The sequence below is a fragment of the Perca fluviatilis genome, chromosome 23 (assembly GCF_010015445.1).
Source record: "Perca fluviatilis chromosome 23, GENO_Pfluv_1.0, whole genome shotgun sequence".
Classification (NCBI taxonomy): Eukaryota; Metazoa; Chordata; class Actinopteri; order Perciformes; family Percidae; genus Perca; species Perca fluviatilis.
The window spans coordinates 7185192-7205726 of record NC_053134.1 but is presented as its reverse complement, the minus strand read 5'-3'; the positions used below and the strand labels follow the sequence as shown (position 1 = coordinate 7205726).

At 41.2% G+C, this 20535-nt stretch overlaps 1 protein-coding gene across 2 annotated transcripts in view; it reads left to right on the top strand.

The window, feature by feature from the left end:
- tmcc3 (transmembrane and coiled-coil domain family 3) overlaps positions 1-20535 on the top strand; it is a 45194-nt gene that overhangs the window by 2473 nt on the left and 22186 nt on the right. The window contains exon 1 of one of the 2 annotated variants that reach the window (XM_039791827.1): positions 10759-11033. The exons of the other annotated variant lie outside the window; for it this stretch is intronic. Within the exon in view, the coding sequence (XP_039647761.1) occupies positions 11031-11033 (3 nt within the window). The 5' untranslated portion in view covers positions 10759-11030. Of the gene's footprint in view, positions 1-10758; positions 11034-20535 lie in introns of those variants that run through there. 2 annotated transcript variants of the gene reach the window in all.

Sequence of the window (20535 nt, the reverse complement as noted above, 5' to 3'; positions counted from 1 at the left end):
AATAGACCTGCATTTCTCATAAATCTCCTTCCCCCTTTGCATTTGTAAAGTGAAGTCTAAAATCAGCACAACTCTGTGGCAAAAACTGAACAATTATTCATGATTTATTATTAACTAACGCTGTCATGTGTAGAATTCCCAACTTTTCTGCAACATAAACAACTTCACTTCTGCATTGTGCTGCATGCAGCTTTCTCCGCCCACATAGAATTGTTGTGATTATCATTTATTTTGTGATATAAGTATTAAAGAAAAAAAAGCATATTTTCTTTCCATGTTTGTGAATAACGTTACACCAGATATGTTAATATGTATTCATAGTTGACTTGTCTGGTTAAATCAAAGTTAGACAGAAGTGTGTGTGTGTGTGTGTGTGTGTGTGTGTGTGTGTGTGTGTGTGTGTGTGTGTGTGTGTGTGTGTGTGTGTGTGTGTGTGTCTGTGTCTGTGTCTGTGTGTATGTGCTTGTGTGTGCAGCCTTATTAACATATAACCTTGTCTGTGTCAGTAGCCTCTAGCTACCAGGAGGAAAAACAGACCGTACTGTAAACAGAGGTTTGGTCTTTTCTCTATTGTCATCGGTTTTCTCAGTCAAGTCAGCAGAAAAATAAATAAATGACATATTCTCTCTGTTTTTAATTTCATACTGTCTAGACTTTATGTTCACTCCAGTTGGCAGTTTATGAGCTCTGATACAACAGCAGCACTACAATAAATCCTTCATAAAGATTATTATGTTGGTTGAAACACTTTCAGAGAGGCGTTGATTAAACTGTATAGTCATTTCGGAGGCTGTTGTTTGTTCTGCTCTCTACTTACATTTCTTTATACTGAGAGATGCTGCTAATATTTTGCTTTCTTATTACATCTAAACTAGCACAAGTATACACACTCACTAATAATGACAGATGCAGCAAATGTTCCCTCTGGAGTTAGATGAGAAGATTATTAGCTGGCCTTTGTTGATCTAGCGAATTTGTTGTTCTGGCACAGCTTGTGTAAGCCTATCCAACCGATAAGACTGACTGACTGACGCGCGTCAACGTTTACAAAGTTTCCGTTTGAGCTTGTCCAGAGTACAATGCAACCCCGAAGTTTTAAAACCAAAACGGGGGCCTCGGAAACGGCGGGCTAGTGCGGACGCAAGGCATAAACATAGCAAAAAGATATTTATTTTTAAACCCAAACTTAGTAGCGTACAGTAGATGTAGCCTCTGTACATGTATGTTGTACTGTAACCTTTTATCTCTCTCTCTGACCTTTGCTTTAATGTCACATCCCTCTTAACTCTCTCTCTCTCTCTCTTTACGCCTACATATCAAAGCAGCTGTCATTCACACTAGAAAAATAAATGAATTATCCAAAGAGATCTCAAACTTCTCAGAAGAAGACAAAGGGAAATTAAATGTCACAAGCCGGTGGTACAGTGTGGGCAGTGACATGGACGTGTTGCAGCGATGACACATGAAAGCGTGGCTGGTGCCCCCACGCCTCCTCCCCACATACGCTTTGAACGTTTGACCCCTTAGATATTTATTTCAAACGACCTCTGGTGCCCGTGTCCACTCAGAGAGGCCGCTCTGTCCTTTGTGAAAGCATGCAGACCTTCTGGAAGACAGTTGGGCTCACATTACACTGTGGCTGCAGTGTGCGGGTCACTAGAATACATTAACGATGTAAACAAAAGAGAAGATTAAACATGCAACAGGCAACAACAGGTATGCCCAGTGGTGGAAGAAGTACTTACTGAGGTAAAAGTACCAATACAACACTGCAGAAATACTTTGTGACAATTAAAATCCCTTTAACTTGAGTAAAAGTACAAAAGTATTTACAGCAAAATGTATTTGGGTATCTATAATAATACACCAGAATGTTTTTGTTGATTATATTTTGTATTCATTTTCTAAATCGGCAAAGTAACTAATGTCAAATAAATGCTGTGAGAAACAAAGTACAATTTTCCCCTTTGACAGAGTAGAAGTATAAAGTAGTAGTACCTCACAATTGTACTTGAGTACTGGAGTATTACTTTATTAATGTCTTTTTTTTGTTGGCCTAAAAGTAAACAAGTTAAAGTATATTGGGGCTAACAACACTGCAATCAGCCTGTAAAATACCCACCATGTGTTAGGTTTTCAATTGTATAATGTAAGTGGCCCCCAAATTCTCTCAAACAATACAGAGGAAATTTTAGCTATGGCCCTGGATCATATCTACTGACGGTTGATGTATCTAATAAAGACTTTTTTTAGTGTGTTCTTGGCATAATTGCATAATTTCCGGTTTTTTTCTGCAGGTATAGTACATGTTTGTAGTAGTTTTTAAGGGAGGGGAAACCATGGGGCATTTATAACCTGGGCTCCTTTCACCTCTGGGCCACCAAACCCCATGTCTCTGTTCTGCCTATTCAGAAGACCATCTGTTTCATTCCCAAAAAGATGCTTTACTGTACTCAACTGCTGTATGCAATAAAACCGCGTCAGGGATTGTGAAATAGTGGCCGTTATCATTAACCTCGACGGTACTGCCGCAATATCTGCCGCAGAGCTGCTGAACTCCAGTCATCTTAAATTTACTGCCACAGTCCCTTAAAAAAGCCAACCCTTTTTTATTCCCAGCATCCCTATTCAAGTGCCCCAATTGATTTAGTTCCCCTACTATGCTGGGACAAAAGAAACGGCTGGAAAGCAGGGAACCTTAGCCCTCCCTGAAGAAATGCTATTATATAGGCTGAAAAGAGCTTGAGGAGCGTGAGGAGGAGGGAGCATCAGCGTTTGTTTGTTTGTTTGAAAGAGAGAGTCGCTTTTGAGGTAGCAAAGAGAGGAGAGGTAGTGAAAAAGTGAATACTACTGACTTTGAAACACATATTTCTCCATATACAAATAAAAACATACTTATGTTACGTAGTTAAAGCCTTGCACCAAATGGCATACAAAGTTAGCGACTGCCTGGTAATGAAAGTGGTGCATTTAGCAGCTAAAGAGACATTACATATTTTACAGAGGAGCTGATGGGGACTCGAAACAGGAACATGACTCCAAATGAATGCTAAAGTTCTATCTGCTGCATGTGTTTGCTCTCCTGGCTCCTAAATGGTGGAATGAGCTCCCCATTGACATCGGGACTAAAAACACATCTCTTCCGACTGCAGCTTAGGAAAAAAAAAAGCACTTACAGTTGCACTTTTAATGTGGCTCTTTGTAGTTTGGCTTATTTAAAGCTAATGTTCTTGCACTAACTTCTTGCTGTCCGGAGTTTGTACCTTCAGGGTTGAAAGCAGGTTGAAGTCACTTTGGATAACAGCGTCAGCTAAATGACATGTAATGTAATGTGTAAATAAACAACTGTTTGCTAACAAGTTTAACCTAAAGGGTGATAATAATCTGACTGTCGGGTTCACAGATTGTTTCTGCTGCCCCAAAGTGGGGAAAAATATTGCAGGTGTAAGTTTTAGTAATGCAACCTGAATCAGTAAATCACTAGTTAAAAACTCACTAACTGTAACTACTTGGGAAGGACTTAAAGTGCTCATATAATGCTTTTTGGCATTTCCCCTTTCCTTTATTGTGTTATATATCTTTTTTTGTGCATGTTATAGGTTTATAAGGTGAAAAAGCCTAAAGTTCCCCCCAAAGGGACTTACCATCTCCCACAGAAAACACTGTTCACAAACTGCTCCAAACAGCTCTATTGTAGTCCAGCCTTTACTTCCGTGATAAACGTTCGTCACTTTGTAACACGTTATAATGCTCGCCTAGCTGCTAGCGTGGCACGCCCTCATACTCTGCTGCTGACTGGCTAGTAGTGCTTACCTAGCTACTGCGCATGTGCGACTCCCAACAAAGATGGTTCAGAAGTAAGATGCCTCACTCGGTAGCTAAAACAGAGAGCTCAACACACAGGGTGAAAAGAGGAGCTGCAGCAATGTGCAGTATGACAAAAATATGGTGTTTTTGAAAATGAAACCATGTAAATCTATTCTGATACAACCTCTAAATACAACAATGAACTTGAAGATAAGCATAATATGAGCACTTTAAGTTTACATTTCAAACAGGCTTTGTATCATGGCTGACCCTGCCGCTGGAGTGTGTCAGACTGAGTCCTCTCTGTGGATTTCTTCTGCCTGGTGACATAATGTATGTGGATGCTCAGGCGGATTAGTCACTGTCCCCATTGCCAAACGGTAGCCACAGCATCAGCAATCCCTCGTGCCCTTTACCCCTTCTCTGTTGCAACATGTTTATGTGCGAGTAAGGATCATTACTCGTCCACTACTGAGTCTAATGGGGCTTATCGGCATCAATGGCACATGGCGAAAAGAACATTTATGTAGTTAAAACTAGCTGACAAATCCATCTTTTTTTGGCAGAGATCCGGAGGGATTAAATACATTTTAGCTTTTCAAGGTGACACAGTTGATGCGCTCGGTTAGATTAAAGCAAGGCGTTGTAATGTCAAAAAGCTGCAAGCAATTGGTGAAAGAAAGGAAGGGAAGACTGTGGGAGTGATAAAAGCCAAGAAGCGAGAAACAGGCAGGGAAGGAGACACATCGTGAAAGAAAATGTAATTGCTGGCACTGAAATGGCATAATAAAAAAAGTGAGCAGGAGGTTGACATCTTTAGTAAAATGAGAGTGTAATTTGAGGACATGTTACACACAACGATAACGAGTTGGAGTAATGAAAGAAGGGATGTTTTTTTGGACGGGGCTTCTGTCTGTGAGGGTTATGTAATCCAAAAATACATCATAACCTCACTGCTCCAATTACTGAGCCCAAAGGATGTGCATGTGTATGTGTAAGCTTCTCCCTGTTCAATTGATTCTGTCTTTGCCCTGCATGACACTAGGGATAAAAAAAAAGAGTTTTACCTACAGATGCACACAGCAGTGGGTCGCAGCTTTTTGCCTGTGTGCTCATCTGGATGTAGACACATTTCCAACTGACAATAGCAGAATTATAAACACATTAGGGGGCTCTGCGACAGTGATATATTAGCCATACATTAGGCAAGAGTCTTACTGTAAATTATTCAAGATCTTAATGTTATTTTCTCCACATAATGTCCACGCTTTTTCCCAGCGCTCCAAAGGTTATATGACATAATTTATTTCTCATACACATAGGTCTATGTAATGGATAAAAATGAACGCAAGATTGATCAAACATGGTCTCCTCTTGGTGTAATCTCATCTCCATAACATCAGTTGATTTGACAGTCTGTGTCACATCCATAAAATCTGTGTGTGTGTGTGTGTGTGTGTGTGTGTGTGTGTGTGTGTGTGTGTGTGTGTGTGTGTGTGTGTGTGTGTCTACCGAGCGTCTGTCTAAGACTGTCTGAGTAGCAGTGCTATCTTACAAGGCACAAAAGAAATGAGGAAGCAATGAGACGTTTCTTCTCACAGAAAGATGTCTGAACGCAGTCTGCTCTGGAGAGTTTCTCTTCCTGTCTGACTCAGTGATACAGCAAGAACTGGGCCGAAATAGCACAGCTGTTTGTTAGCTCTCAGCTTCTTGTCTCACTTTCTCTCTCTTTCACTCTCTATCAGTTTCTTTTCTCACATGGATTGGAAGAAGTCAGTTTTACTGTCAGTGACGTATGGGAACTGATATTAGCGTTGGCGTCAGTTTAACTGGCATTTATTCTCTAGATGTGTAAATTAAGTGGACGAAATATTTTCAACATAATGCAGTCCAATACAACAACAAAACAAGTATAGCCTCAAAATATATCATAGAACTGAGCCAACCATAGAAATAAAATGGAGCCAACACTCAAACAACTAATGTAGAAGTCTCAATTAAAAGAGAACATCTAACCCCTCATTTCCACCAACTGCGGTACGGCTGCGGACCGCCTCCGCTGCGTGTCGGCTCCGTGCTCCGTCGTCTTTCAATACCCACCAGGTCTGGATTTGTTGCGGAATGGCTGCGGCCATGACAGCTGAAGTCACGAGGACCCGGCCATGACAGCTGAAGTCACGAGGACCCACGAGATCTCGCGAATTCAGGTAGAATAGAACCACAAAACCAACAACAGTTTGTTTCCATCCAGAGGAGTAGAGGGGAACAGCTCTGTGCTGTGTTCTCAAGGTGTAGTGCAGGGAAATATGATCCGCCGTGAGCACAGCATATTTTATTTTGAAAATTAACCGGATGTTTTATTTTGTTTCTGTGCTCGACTTCCTGTCCTGCACAAGCTGAATTGTGCTGAACTGCTGCAGAGCTCTCTGGCGTCCGGCAAAAATAGAAGCTCTGCGTGTCTCCTCCCAACATGGCATCATGACTTTGCGTAAACATACACGCCACTTTCCTAAAGCCAAATGGCGTGTTATCTGTACGCATTTTGAGCTATCCACGTGTATGTCTATGCTGTATACAGCGGATGTAATGACAAAAACGACAAAAACACAACGGTGACCAACGTCACACGCTTAGGAAAACAATAAACGGAAAGAAATATTGGGGAAGGCTTAAAAAAATAAATGAATAAAACAAAACAAAAAAAAGGTTGAAAAATACCACGTAGGACGCAATCCCGGCTCCCCTGGATGAAAGTCCTGTACTTTACCACACCCAACCTCCCTCTGCGGACTTATGTCCTTTCATACTACTCGCTACGGCGAAAAATTCACACGTAATGTAGGTCAATGACAGCTAAAAGGGGATTATGCGTCTTGATAACACGCCAAAATGGCATACAAATTGGCGTGTCATACATACGCCACTTTATGAGATCAGTCTGCTCCTCCGGAGGGCTGCGGATCGCCGGAGCTGGGACGGAACAAACCGGGAACTATGTGCTCAGGTGGAAGAATATATTACTTGGGCGGAATGATTTGCCTTGCAGCAAGCCTGTCTGAGAATATAGTTCCTGGTTTGTTTACGGTTAGAAGATGGCTGTGTCTCATGTTAGGTTGTTTTTTGTACACGCTGTGACTCTACCAATCACAACATGTAAATAGGAACATGTTGGCATTATTTTGTCACTTTTGTCACAATTGGGAGCAGTAGGATTACTGGAACCATTCACCTGCAGGATCTGTGCTGGCCTGATGCCGCTGGTGGTGTCAGACAGCCTTATAGCACGCACTGAGATGAGAAGTGTATGTATCGACTTGTCTAACTCTGGGGGTTACGGTGAATAAGCTAAATTCCCAAAAAGTCGCCGTGTTCCTTTAATGGAAAACCTATTGACTCCGCCGCCGTTCTGGAGCGGATCCGCAGACGTTCTGCAGTTGGTGGAAATTGGGGGTTAAGTAATGCAAGGTTAAAGCGTTGCATTGCATTTCATCATACAGGTGTTTCTATTTTTTGGGGTACTGCAGTTGCACTGAAGTCAGTTATACTCGCAGAGAAGTAATAATGAAATTAGTTGTGTGACATGATTTTAAAGCTGCATTCTTTTCTTTGGTCTACTTGGCAGTGGAACAAGCTGTAAAAACACCCCATAAGAGTCATATCTGATGCCCCTTACACATTCAAGAATCCCACCAGGACATCCTGAACCACACGGGTAACACCCCTAACTTAAACATTGCAGAACCTCTACAGAATGTTCCAATTCCCTCCCGGAAGATTCCCAAATCCCACAGCAACAGAATCCCTCCATGATGTTCCGAACTCTCGCAAACATGACAGAGCCTCGCCAGAACGTCGTGATCCTCGTCCCTGTCCAAAACAATCCAGAGCCCCACCTAAACGCCGCTGTACCAGTATTAGTGTTCTGGAAAGCCTCTGGTGTTAGGGAGGTCAGGCTGATGTCATGGCTGAGATGGAGACAGGAAGCACTGCAGGAAGTCCATAAAGAAAACAAAGATCGCTGGGGCGAACGGGAACAATAGCGTCTCGGCATTAACGGAGTGAATTTTATGTATACACGCAAATGCTTCAAATCCTTGACACACACACATGGGTTTTACATCATCTTGTAACCATGAATTTTGAGATTAATATACACTGTAGATAAAAAAAAATGCCGTGCAGCATCTCTCTTTGTGCCAGATAATTGGATTTTAAACTCTACTGCACTTTACAAAAGTCAAATATGGTGACATTTAGATGAAGAATTGCAACTGCGTGCATGTTGGAAAATGTGTGTGTGTGTGTGTGTGTGTTGTTTTTATTTTATAAGCAGGTAGAGAGAAAATAGTCTTAAAATGATTTTTTTGTTGCTGTTTTACAGCTCTACAAGTGCCATGCTATGCTGAAATACCCATTAGAGACCAGCTCTTAATGGCATTACATAAGGCTAAAGTTGTTTTCTGTGAGCCCACGATCAATGCCCCCTCTGAATCAAATCAATGCTAAAGTACAAAGACAGCACCAATCTGGACCTAATTAAATGTCACATTTAAATCTGTCTGCTACCACTAGTTCACACACGCATAAGCATGGATATAATAAATCCATTCCCCGGGGGGGATGGACTGGAAGTGTATTAGGTTATTAGGATTGATCGTAGCAGAATAATTTGTTGTGGATCTATCCGAGAGCTATCTAATGACTTTCTAAATTATGCACACATGCATTTACGGAAATTATATGATTGAATCTCTTGCCCTGCAAGCAGCCCCAGTGCCAGGTGCTGTTCTCTGCCCTGCAGGCTGAATTACCTGGCCTCAAAGTGTCCAACTTGTCAGCAGACACACTTGTCACAATGATTAAAAAATGGCTGACTCACTCACTCACAGTCCTCATAAAGTGGGCTTCAGGTCGACGTGTGCATGAGAGAGTAGAAAGTGATTAAGACAGGGACCAACTCTATATGTATGTCAGTGTTTTCTGAGATGGCAGGTGCAAGAGTCGACTAATATTATGTAAATGAATACTTAATGTGAGCCCGGACAGTAAACTATTAGCAGGACCATATCCAATGACAGGGCCACTAACCATTCTAATTGGTTTCTTTATCAGTAGGGCCTGCTGTGCCTTTAAATACTTCATGACTCATTCCCCAGACCTTTGTGGGGTAATTCATCTATCCTTTCACTTGGCCGGTGTCATGTTTATCTATTTGAGCTAATTATCAAAGTGACTATGTGTTTAAATCAGCTGTAAACGTGAGCTTTTTAAAAAAGTCGTAAAGAGAGGAGCTGGGGTTAATACAAAGCTTCAGAAACACTATCAGGCTAAAAATAACCAGGAAATTATCATTGTCTTTGTCAATTATCATTGACAAAGAACCACCTGATGCATTAAGGATCACATAACATCTTGTTTGATTCTACCTACAGTGGTGGAATGCAACAGAATACATTTACTCTTGAAGTCCTTGTGTTTTACTTGAATTCTTCAATTTGTTTCTATTTTGTATTTTGTACTACTGCTTCAGTACATTTCAAAGGAAGGCAAATACTGTACTTTTCCCTCCACTATATGTATCCAACAATTATAGTTACTATATCAGATTAGCCTAACATTTGACCAGCCATATTATGCATATTCTGTAGATTAAATTAAATAGTCTATGAAGTTGTTTTAATTAATTAATTAATTAATATCAATTGGGTTTACACATGTCGTCAATAATAATAATAATAATAATAATAATAATAATAATAATAATAATACAACAATTATACAATTGTATTATTATTACAATGAGTACTTTTGATACTTTAAGCACATTTTGCTTATAATAATGTACTTTTACTTGTAAAGTAGTCTGGCTCAATGGATGCCCATTCCTGGGATAAAGCCTCACATCCCCAGGACGGTTGTAATTTGTTTAAAGCTACATTGTGTAAGAATTTCTCCCACCTAGCGGTGAAATTGTATATGACAACCAACTGAATATTACTTTTCTAGCTGTAGCTAGTCTGTGTTACAGCTCCATTACGTGAGTTGTCTGCCAGGGAAATCACAACACATATGATTGTGTTTATATTACAAGGTAGTCGACAATCCTTTTTCATCATTGACGCGAGGGAAAGTATGCTAGACGTCGTTCTAGCGTTATGCACAACCGTGCTATAGTTAGCCAAGCAACTATAAAACTTCGAATTTACATAAATAGGCAGAATTACCTGCCGAGAAGAAAGCAGGCAACTTCGGCGTCCCTTTTTAAAATCCTTGCTCCTTATGATCTCTTTCCATCTTTGAAAAGCCACTCCAATATTAACTTTGGTCTTGTTGCTTTGCCTGTCACGTTGTCGTTTTAATTCTCTTTTTAACTTCCTTGGCGACTCCGTTATCTTCTCCCCCTCCCTGGCATTCGTCACGGTGCCACTGAGTTTAAAAGCGCAAAAGGCAGTGTACGTCCCTCTTTGGCTAATGTATTTTAAAGATGGAGGCGCAACATGGCGGCCGTCATTCGAGCGAGTCGCTTGTATGTATTCTGAATGATTCTGAATGGCAGATTCTACGCATACGAGAATACTTTGATTAGTTGGTGGAAGCAAACAAAGTTTTTTTTTGCCAAGAATCAACTCAAAAAATGACACAATGGAGCTTTAAAGAAATACAAACAAGCCCAGAGCGTTTTCCTCCTATCCCAGAATAGATAAGGGCTGTAGCCAGACCATAGGCTACTTTTTCCACCACTGAGTACTTGATGTATACTTTGACTTACATAGTACAAATACATGGTTTATATTTGAGTAAAACAACTAGGCTACTTTAATTTGGAGCAAATCTATTTTGTAGTTATGAATTAATGTGGTGGTGTATTCGATATCCCCCGCAGCCCCTCCCTCTGTGTAAAGAGATGGGCGGGGCGTAATCACACATTGTGTTTCCCTGGCTCGCTGGGTTTAGAAGGATTACCGCGGTGGGCTGGCTGGGGAACGAATCATACCGTCGCCCGTCCTCGCTCGGTTTTCCAGCAGCGGTGGCAGCGAGTGGGAGCCGTAATGGCATGTGTTGCACCGACGACGTTAACGGTCAATTTAACACTTGAGGACAAGAAAACGGGAGATCCAGTTTGAGTCCCCGAGATTATGTCCGGACTGGAGCTTGCTGTGCTGCCGTGGAGAAAAGTTTATCAGGAGTAACGTTGGGAATACTGTTTGACCAGCGGTGGTAATATGGTAAATATGCGTTTTCTACTATTACGAAGTTGGCTAACCTGTGCTAACTAGCTTCGATAACATTGCTCAAGGGGCTCGTTTATTCTTAAAAACAAGCGACTTATCCCATCCCATACATTAAGTTTACATTGTGTCATTTTTTTCTAGCCACGTCGATAAAATGCAAATATGATGTTAATTAGGTTGGAACTGTCTAGTTTAATACACAGTCAAAGAGTTGACAAGTTATTCTGATGAATGTAACGTTACGTCTTTAAAACTAGCCAACTGTCGAGTTTCTGTGATGAGAGAAGAAGTGGAGTTGGAAATCCTGCTCTTTTCCCAGCAATATTTTGTGCACCCTCAGCTGACGCACCGCTCTCTGTCGACTAGTCCCGACACGTTGTGTTTTCTTCTGCGAGGACACAGACGTGTCGTTTACGAAATCTTAAATCATTCTTTGCTAGTCTGAAAATGTACATACAGGCTACAGCGCAACACATTTACACACTCCGTGTGACTCGGTAGCAGCCTTTCTGCATTTCGGCACAGATCCGATACACCATTCACTGCATTTTCGCTTATAGCCTACATTTTCCATTCTTAATATCGGTCTCATACTATCTACTTATTCACACAATTGTGTGCTACGAAAAATGCACTGCGGCATGCGCTATGGAGAAGTGTATGGAAGCGCTTTCATCATGTTATACTACTGTATACTACTGATTATGGACTCATACATGTATGTGAGGCACCGTTAAATTGATAGATTTTATAATGGAGTTTGTTGCTTCCTAAAGATCATCTGCAGGCCAGACAGTGAACTTGTCATAATGTTTTAAGTCATCCTGACACTGTTCCAAGGCGACCTTTTATGATGTTAACCTTTTTTCTTCATCATGTAAACTGTTTGCAAAGCATTATATGCCCCCACGGGCAAAGCCAAGTGGGGGAGCAGGTTTATCTAGTCTGTCTGCAGGTGTTGATGTATTAATTTCAGGTGAAGATTCAAATCATTTTCCTGTCATTATATCCAGTAAAATTGAGTGGATATGGAAATAAAGGGGTTGCTGTTTTCTCAAGGTGTGTCCGAGTTCCTGTTGTATCACAGAGCTCCTTGTCTGAAGGAGAACACAGCATGTGCCTTCCTGTTATGTGTTGCATGGATGCAACTAGGCTCGGGGCGATATGGAGAAAATGAAATGTCACAATATTCTTGACCACATACGTTGATGTTGATATTGCGACGATATTGTAGGATTGACAATTGGTGCTTTCAACAAAATATTATTTGCACAATGAGGTTTTTGATAAATAATCATCAGAAATGTCGTTTTAATGACAGTGTGTAAAGGCAAATAATAGAACAGCTAGAACAGTCTGGTAAGTTCAGAAAATGACATCACTTTACTGTAATGCAGCCTGCCAGGAGAAGACCACACTTAATATAGAACGATTTTACGATATCCAAAATCTAAGATAAGACAATATCTAGTTTCATATCACGATATTGATATAATATCGATATATTGCCCAGCCCTAGATGCAACACATGCTATGGTGACATGCTTGTGTCACTAGGGCTGGGTATCGCCACTGATTTCCTGATTCGATTCCAATTCACAAGGTCCCGATTAGATTTTTGATTCAATGTCGATTCGATTAGGGATATTTCAGTTACTATACCAATTTTGCATGATATAAAAGATCCTCAGAACTTATGCTTCTTTGTGTAGTTCTGTACAAAACATACTTAAAGGCTAAGATTTATGTGACAGCTTTCAAAGAGGAGGAGGTCTAAATGGAGATGAGGTGCACTTACGTTTGTGTTGCCATGCAATTCACAAGTGAACCTCAATTAAAAGGTCCCATTTGCTTTAAAATCCCCATTTTCTCATTCAGTTTGACTTCATTTGAATGTAATTGTTAAAGAGCCACTCAAATTGCCACAATCCTTTTAGAGAGAGATGGAATTTTTTTTGCCTGCTGACACTTGCAATTAGTCAACCATGTCTCTGTGGAACATAGTCCTGCTGTCTGTTAGCCATCAGTACACCCAGGTACACAAGATAACACAGAGGCATTTTTCAACACATGACACCTTTTATGAGCTGTTCAAGGACTGGAGGCAGATCATCCTGTCTTCAGTTGTTAACCTTTTATTTGACAACCCTCCGATGATTCTTATGGAAGTGTCGACTGAGCATCTTTCCAGCGACCGGGGAGCTGCCCAGTGCAAACATAGCTTCCTGCTGAGCAGAGCATGTTGGTGCATGATGAAGAGCCTTGCAAAGGGAACCTGAGTGGTAGTTGTTGTGGAAGGATTTAGCGTTAGTCAATGTCCTTAAGCACATTTTCCAGACTGTGGCTGAAAGGGAGGAGGATTTGGAGAGACTAGAGAGAGTAGTATCTGTTGACTTAAAGGGAAATTTCACCGCTATCTATTTTATTAACTTTAATTTCTTATACTGCACTTTCAATTTTATTCTTGTCTTTTAATGTTTTTAATTTGTTTATTAATGTTTTTAAATTGTTTTTAATTGTTTTCTTACTGCTCTTTAATGTTTTATGTAAAGCACTTTGAATTGCCCTGTTGCTGAAATGTGCTATACAAATAAAGCTGCCTTGCCTTGCCTTGCCTTGCTAGAAAGCTGAATATATCTTTAAATTGGGTCACTAACGTAGTAGAAATGTGAAAAGAAAATTGAAATTGGTGCCTTCTAGGCCGTGATAAGCCAGAAAATGTGTTTTTGGCTCATATGGATGAAAGACACCAAATCGCACTTGCTTTGCTGCTGTATGAGGCCACTCCCAAGCCACGCCTACCCTTTACAGACAGACAGTGAGACGATCAACTCAACAAGTGTGTTTTTATTGTCATTTCAACCATATACACGAAAAAACGTTTCACCGTGGCTCAAGTGGTGTTACACATTTAAAACATGCTTTTTTTGGCCACAGCTGATACATTATCCGGACTTCTTTCAGCGGATTGATTGATAGCTCCAGAGTGAACAGAACTGTGTCAATGGCAACGCTCTGCTATGCATGGCAACGGTGTGTTATCCTTAGCAACGGTCTGTTATCAAGAAATAACAGACCGCATTCTACATTAGAATTCAACCAAGCCATGTAATAAAAGAAGGCTAACACATAGCTACTAGCATTAGCTCTTGGTGGGCTGTGGTATAAACATCGAGTATAAACACAGCCGTACATTTGCGTGGGATGTAGCTAGAATTGTCTGCATTTTACAGTCACAAACTCCACCAGCAGTTAGCAGTTAGTTGGATACAAATCGCGCCATTTCTGCAACATGCAGTCTGGGGTAACACAGCCCACCTCCACTAGTAGTCTTACCCGGTGACCGAGCAGCAGGCTGGATTGTCCACAGCAATATTTCCACAACAACAAAAACACAGCACAGCAGTCTCTGAACTCACGTTGGGAGTTTCGTTGAAGTTGGATGTAGTCCAGTTTGTTTAATGAGCGGACACTTGCAAGCAGGATTGGTGAATGAGATGGCTGGCTAGCGTTAGCTTTCCACCGGCACACTCGTTCAACGCTCCCCGCTGATGAGGTCTCTTTACCGGCCACAGGAATCGAGCACCACCGCTGGTCTCCATGCAGGCGAGGCTTGCGTAGTGTGTGGAGTATTGCGTCTGTAATAAAGTGTCCTGCATATTCTCCGATGTGTTCCAATGTATCCCGGTGGTACACGTGTGTGGTAGTTTGAATGCACATAATTGTTGTTCTAAAATTTCCGTCGGGATGAACAGTTTCTGCTCCTGCTGAGAAGCTAAGCGGGGATTCAAGATGGCTGACACTCGTTTTTTCCTCAGCAATCTCCGGAAAAAGCCGACAGTCCAACCCCCTTTGGGCTATGCGGAAGTGGTTCCTAATACAGGCTGTAGTCTTTTGCCTCTGGGCAAAAAAACCTCAGATGACGCAAAAATCGTCATTTTGCATCATCTGAGGCTTTTTTCCAGACCCACAATACAGAGATCTCCCCTCTCAGGGGGACATGAGGGAGGGAAGCACGGTCATTCAAAAATACTACCAGGTTTCTACTGATACAAAGCTTAATGCTAATCGGTGAAGTTTCCCTTTAAGTTTGGTTTCCACTGTAACTACCTCCCTCTTTCTCTTCACTGGTTTCATGTCATTATATCTTGGTAACCAGAGTTCAAATTGGGACAGAACATTTGATCTTGTTGATTGGCTGCAACTAAAGATTATTTTCATCATCAATTAATCTGCAGTCTATTTTCATTTCTTTTTTAAGATTATTTTTTCGGGGCATTTTCGGCCTTTATTTTGACAGGACAGCTGAAGACATGAAGAAGACATCGGAGTTGAACTCGGGCCCGCTGCATCGAGGAGTAAACCTCTATATATGGGCGCCTGCTCTACCAACTGAGCTATCCGGGCACCCAGACTATTTTCTTAATTCATCGTTTTGTCTATAAAATGTCGAACGGTTGTGAGAATGCTTGTATTAGTTCTGACAGCCCATGTTGATGTGCAACGTGATATTGTGACTTTGCATTAACATACACGCCCACTTTCTTAAGCCAAGTAGCGTGTTATCGCAAGGCTACGGTTGGGTTTAGGAAAACAACAAACGTGGAAAGGAAACGTCACACGCGGGACACAATCCCCGCTCTCCTGGCTGAAAGTCCTGTGTTTTACCCATCCTCCCAATGTGGATTTTCGCCCTTTCATACTACTCGCTACGGTGTCAATTCACACACATTCGCAAGGTAATGTAAGTCAATGGAGGCCAAACGACGTTGATAAACACGCTATAAAGCAAGTATTCATCTTGATAACACGCCAATAATGGCATACGAATTGGCGTGTCATACATACGCCACTTCATGAGATCAGTCTGTGATGTGATGGCTGCCTGTGTCCACGATAATGCACGCAACATGGCTGCTAACTCTCCCCGGTGGCTGAACTGGGACTCGTTTGGCTGCCTGTGTGTTAACGGTTAATGATCAGTTTACAAGGGTCGGCTATCGGTCTTAAAAAAAAAATCTTAATTATCATTTCTAGTTGGAGGCAGGCTTATACAGCAAGGAGAACAAAATTGTGTGTGTGTGTGTGTGTGTGTGTGTGTGTGTGTGTGTGTGTGTGTGTGTGTGTGTGTGTGTGTGTGTGTGTGTGTGTGTGTGTGTGTGTGTGTGTGTGTGTGTGTGTGTGTGTGTGTGTGTGTGTGTGAACTGTCAAAGTGATACTGGAGTCACGCTGAGCTCACCTCTTCTATGATGTAAAGGGAAGACGACTGATATCTGCGAGGAAATTGATTTGTTTATTCAGGTAGAATGACTGACTGTAGTGGTCTTGATTTATTGAAATATCAATATGGATGGTGCTTAAAGGTCTACAGTAGTGTGTGTGTGTGTTTACATAAGCCTAAACAGTGTGTGTGGGGGTGGCAGTGTATAATTAATGCATCAAGTAGCCTTTTCTCTTGCTATCATTAGATCAGTTTCAGAGAGGAAGATTTAGACCTCTGCAAGCTGGAATTTTGTGTGCCTATGTTTTTGATCTAGAGGAAAGAGGATGTGTGTGTGGGGAGGGGTGGGGGTCCTTCTCTGAGCTTTTGACCGTATTCCCTCTGGGCAGCAGGGTGTTTTTCTAAGATTCTTGTTCTTCTGCCCAAGGTCTAATTCCACTTTCTTGGCAAAGACATAACAGAATTTTTTTGTTAATTTCTTAAAGAGAATTTGTCTGCCATCAGTCAAGTCAGGTTTGTTTGGATGAGGAATGCGTCAGATCATCCAGGGGAGACGGTCTTCACCATGCCTCGGTGTTGGAGCATTAGAAACCCAGGAAAAAGCAAATAATCTGGCTGTGCATGATTTTCCCACTTTATGGCACACGTGAATGGATGGTTTTGTTTCTTGGATAGTGTGTAATATATTGATTCTTTCATTTAAATGCTCTTTGTTGTTTCAGGTACAGTTTTGTCTTGTAGTTATTCCTTCCAGTGCTGTTATCTTTTGCTGAATTCATTAAAAATAACTGTCTTCCAATTAGGGCTGCAGCGATTAGTTAATGGACAGAAAAAAAGAATCTGCAACTGTTGTGATGATCAATTTGAGGCCACAATTCATAATTAGATGCAATTAAATTGCTTTAATCTGACACAAATCCTTAATTGTTTGGCCTTTAAAATGTCAGAAAATGGTAAAACAAAATGTCCATTAAAGGTTCCCCCAGGTCAAGGTGACATCTTCATTTGGCCAACCAACAAACCCCCCCAGAAATGTACATTCCTGTAAGGCAAAGAAAAGCAGGAAATTATATTTTTTGCTTGAAAAATAACCTACACAATGAATTAATTACCGTATTTTCCGCACTATAAGGCGCACTTAAAAGCCTTTTATTTTCTCAAAAAACGACAGTGCGCCTTATAATCCGGAGCGCCTTATATATGGATCAACCTCTCGGATCACTGCCCCGTTGACGGGACACTGCGTCGCTGTAACCTCGATAAAACTTCCACTCATTCGCGTTTTTATAACTTTAAAGCATTAAATATTCAAAATATACAGCCATGCGACACACCAATTGAAAGCTTAGCCTCTAATGATTAACTTAAGCCCACATACAAAGCATACGATGATTTATAGCAGTTACACAACTGTTACAAAGTAAACAATTTACAATTAAACAATTTAGCCATAATCTGCGCAGCTGTCGAGAGTGCATCCATACCTGATTTCGTTGTCCTTTCAGCAACAAAGTGGTATTTTGGCCAAAACTTGATTTTCATAAATCCACAAAAGTCCAAGGAAATGTAATATCCAAGCTTTATATTCCAAAACGATCGGTTCGCCTCACAATGTTGAAGTTTCTGGCCGAATCACAACGGAAAAATGCGTTTTCCATTTCCGCACTTGTCATCGTCGCTAGCTTCTCTGCCCAGCTTGCTACATGATCGATGTGGGCGTCATCGTATTCCCTAGCTTCTAAGCTTTCGATTGGTAGCGGACAAGCCGATGACAACATGTCAGGGACCACGTTGAGACGATCGCTATTTAATCGGACCACTTAGATTTAAATGTTATAAGGAGGGAGTGAACGGAGTTGTCAGAACGCTTCATAAAGTTTGACTTTATCTGACGGTTTTGTTGACGTTACCTTTAGCACAGCTCCATCTAGTGGATGCATAACGCAACCCCAGTCAAACGTTTGACTGCAGTATCTTCTATTCTATGCGCCTTATAATCCGGTGCGCCCTATATATGAAAAAAGTTCTAAAATAGGCCATTCATTGAAGGTGCGCCTTATAATCCGGTGCGCCTTATAGTGCGGAAAATACGGTAACAGAATTGTTGATTACTGTTTTTCTTTTGATCGACTGATCAAGTAAACACTGCAGCTCTAAATTAATTTAGAGGACCCCCTCAAAAACGAGATGCTTCATCTCAAGGGGTTATCCTCTTGACAATTTCAATAAACAATAATAATTGGGTCATTTATCAAGCAAAAATGGCAAATATGTTTTGGTTTGAGCTTCTCAAAGGTGAGGATTTGCTGCTTTTCTCTGTTATTTATCATTGTAAACTGAATATCTACATATAAAGAAGTCGTTCTGGCAAATTGTGATATGGCTATTTCTTTTAAGTATTTTCTGGCAGTTATGATTTATAGGATGAATCGGAACAAATAATCGACGGATCAGTCAGTTGGGAAAATATACTCTTCGCCTTTATATTTAGACTCGAATTCCAGCCAGGAGCAAAAGTCTATTGAATTCACATATTAGGTGAGCAGATCTTTCTTTAGTAAATCACTGGCACTCGCTGAGGCCGTGTGTGTGTGTGTGTGTGTGTGTGTGTGTGTGTGTGTGTGTGTGTGTGTGTGTGTGTGTGTGTGTGTGTGTGTGTGTGTGTCTGTGTGTGTGTGTGTGTGTGTGTGTGTGTGTGTGTGTGTGTGTGTGTGTGTGTGTGTGTGTGTGTGTGTGTGTGTGTGTGTGTGTGTTGTTACCAATGATTTAATAAAAAGAAAAATGTAAGAGGAACATTTGTGTTCACCTAATATGTGAACAAAACTTCCATTTTATGGATTTCATCCCTCACTGACTATGACTGGTTTCTGCCCTGGGCTTAATCGTAATTCCCCATAGCAACGTCAAACAGCTGCACGCCAAACTATAATTTCTTTGACCTGATGAAGATTTGACTGGGGTTAAAACATTGTCCATTTAAATAAAATTGTCATTGTTTAGCCTATTGATTATTACTACTTTGCTTAAAGATGAATCCATTAATTGAGCAAACTTTTTTTTTTGTTGGGCATTTTAGGCCTTTATTAATATAGGACAGCTGAAGACATGAAGGGGGATGACATGCAGCAAAGGGCCGCAGAGTCGAACCTGCAGCTGCTGCATCGAGGAGTAAACCTCTGTATATAGGCGCCTGCTCTACCAGGTGAGCTACCCAGGCGCCCAAATGAGCAATTTTTTAAGCACAAATGCAAAATGACAAATTCTTGGTCATGCTTTAGATATATGCATAGAAAAAGAGCGTATAAATAGAATAGAATAGCCTTGGGTGGTAATGGTTGTTGCCCTAAACAATGCAACATTTAATCATACTCAACAGGTCAGAACTTGTTTTTTGCTCCGCTTCTGTATTATATAGGGAAAATGTTTTGCAGCAGGCCTAGTTTAATAGGTACACACACACACAGACAGACAGACAGACAGACAGACAGACAGACAGACACAGTCCCCCATCAGCACCACAAATCAGTGATGAGCTGAGCCGTGGTCTTTGTTTGGCCATTGAGAGCGAACAAAATGGGAGGAGTGAATGTTGTTGAATGGGAGCTGACTGATGGTCTTCGACTCGCTTCATTAGTCATTTCAGCGAGGTGCGAGCCCAGCGCTTCTCAATGGCGTCTGTTGTCAGGGCAACCGGTGGAATCTGTGTCGTGTATATTGGAATAAATGATGCTTCATAAAATGAGGGAAGTGATGTGAGCGTGACAGGAGGACGGAGTACAATCTGTGAAATGTAAATTATGGAGGTACACCGGTTTATCTCTGTCCGTGTGCTTTTGGATTAGGGATTGTGTGGGCTAAGATGACAGCGAATCGACACACACCAGCAGTGATGCCGGGTGTGTGAGTAACACGGTGTGGATTAACCAACACAAAAATACTCTGCCCACCAAAGAGATCATGTTTTGGGCTAAACACACACACACACACACACACACACACACACACACACACACACACACACACACAGCCTGTTTTCCCCCTAGTCATATTGTATAACGCTGATTCATTGCCCATTATTACACTCTGTGAGCAGATGTGTTAAGATAGCTGCCTAATTTGGTTCGACCCATTTAGCATTTAGTATGGAAATTGCTCAAACTCAACAGAAGAGCTTGTGCATGATCATTACAACCGTGACACTTTAGTCAGAAATATAAAAAAAATGCAGATGCAGGGACATGCATGAATGAACAGTCCACAGCATTCCAGGATGGG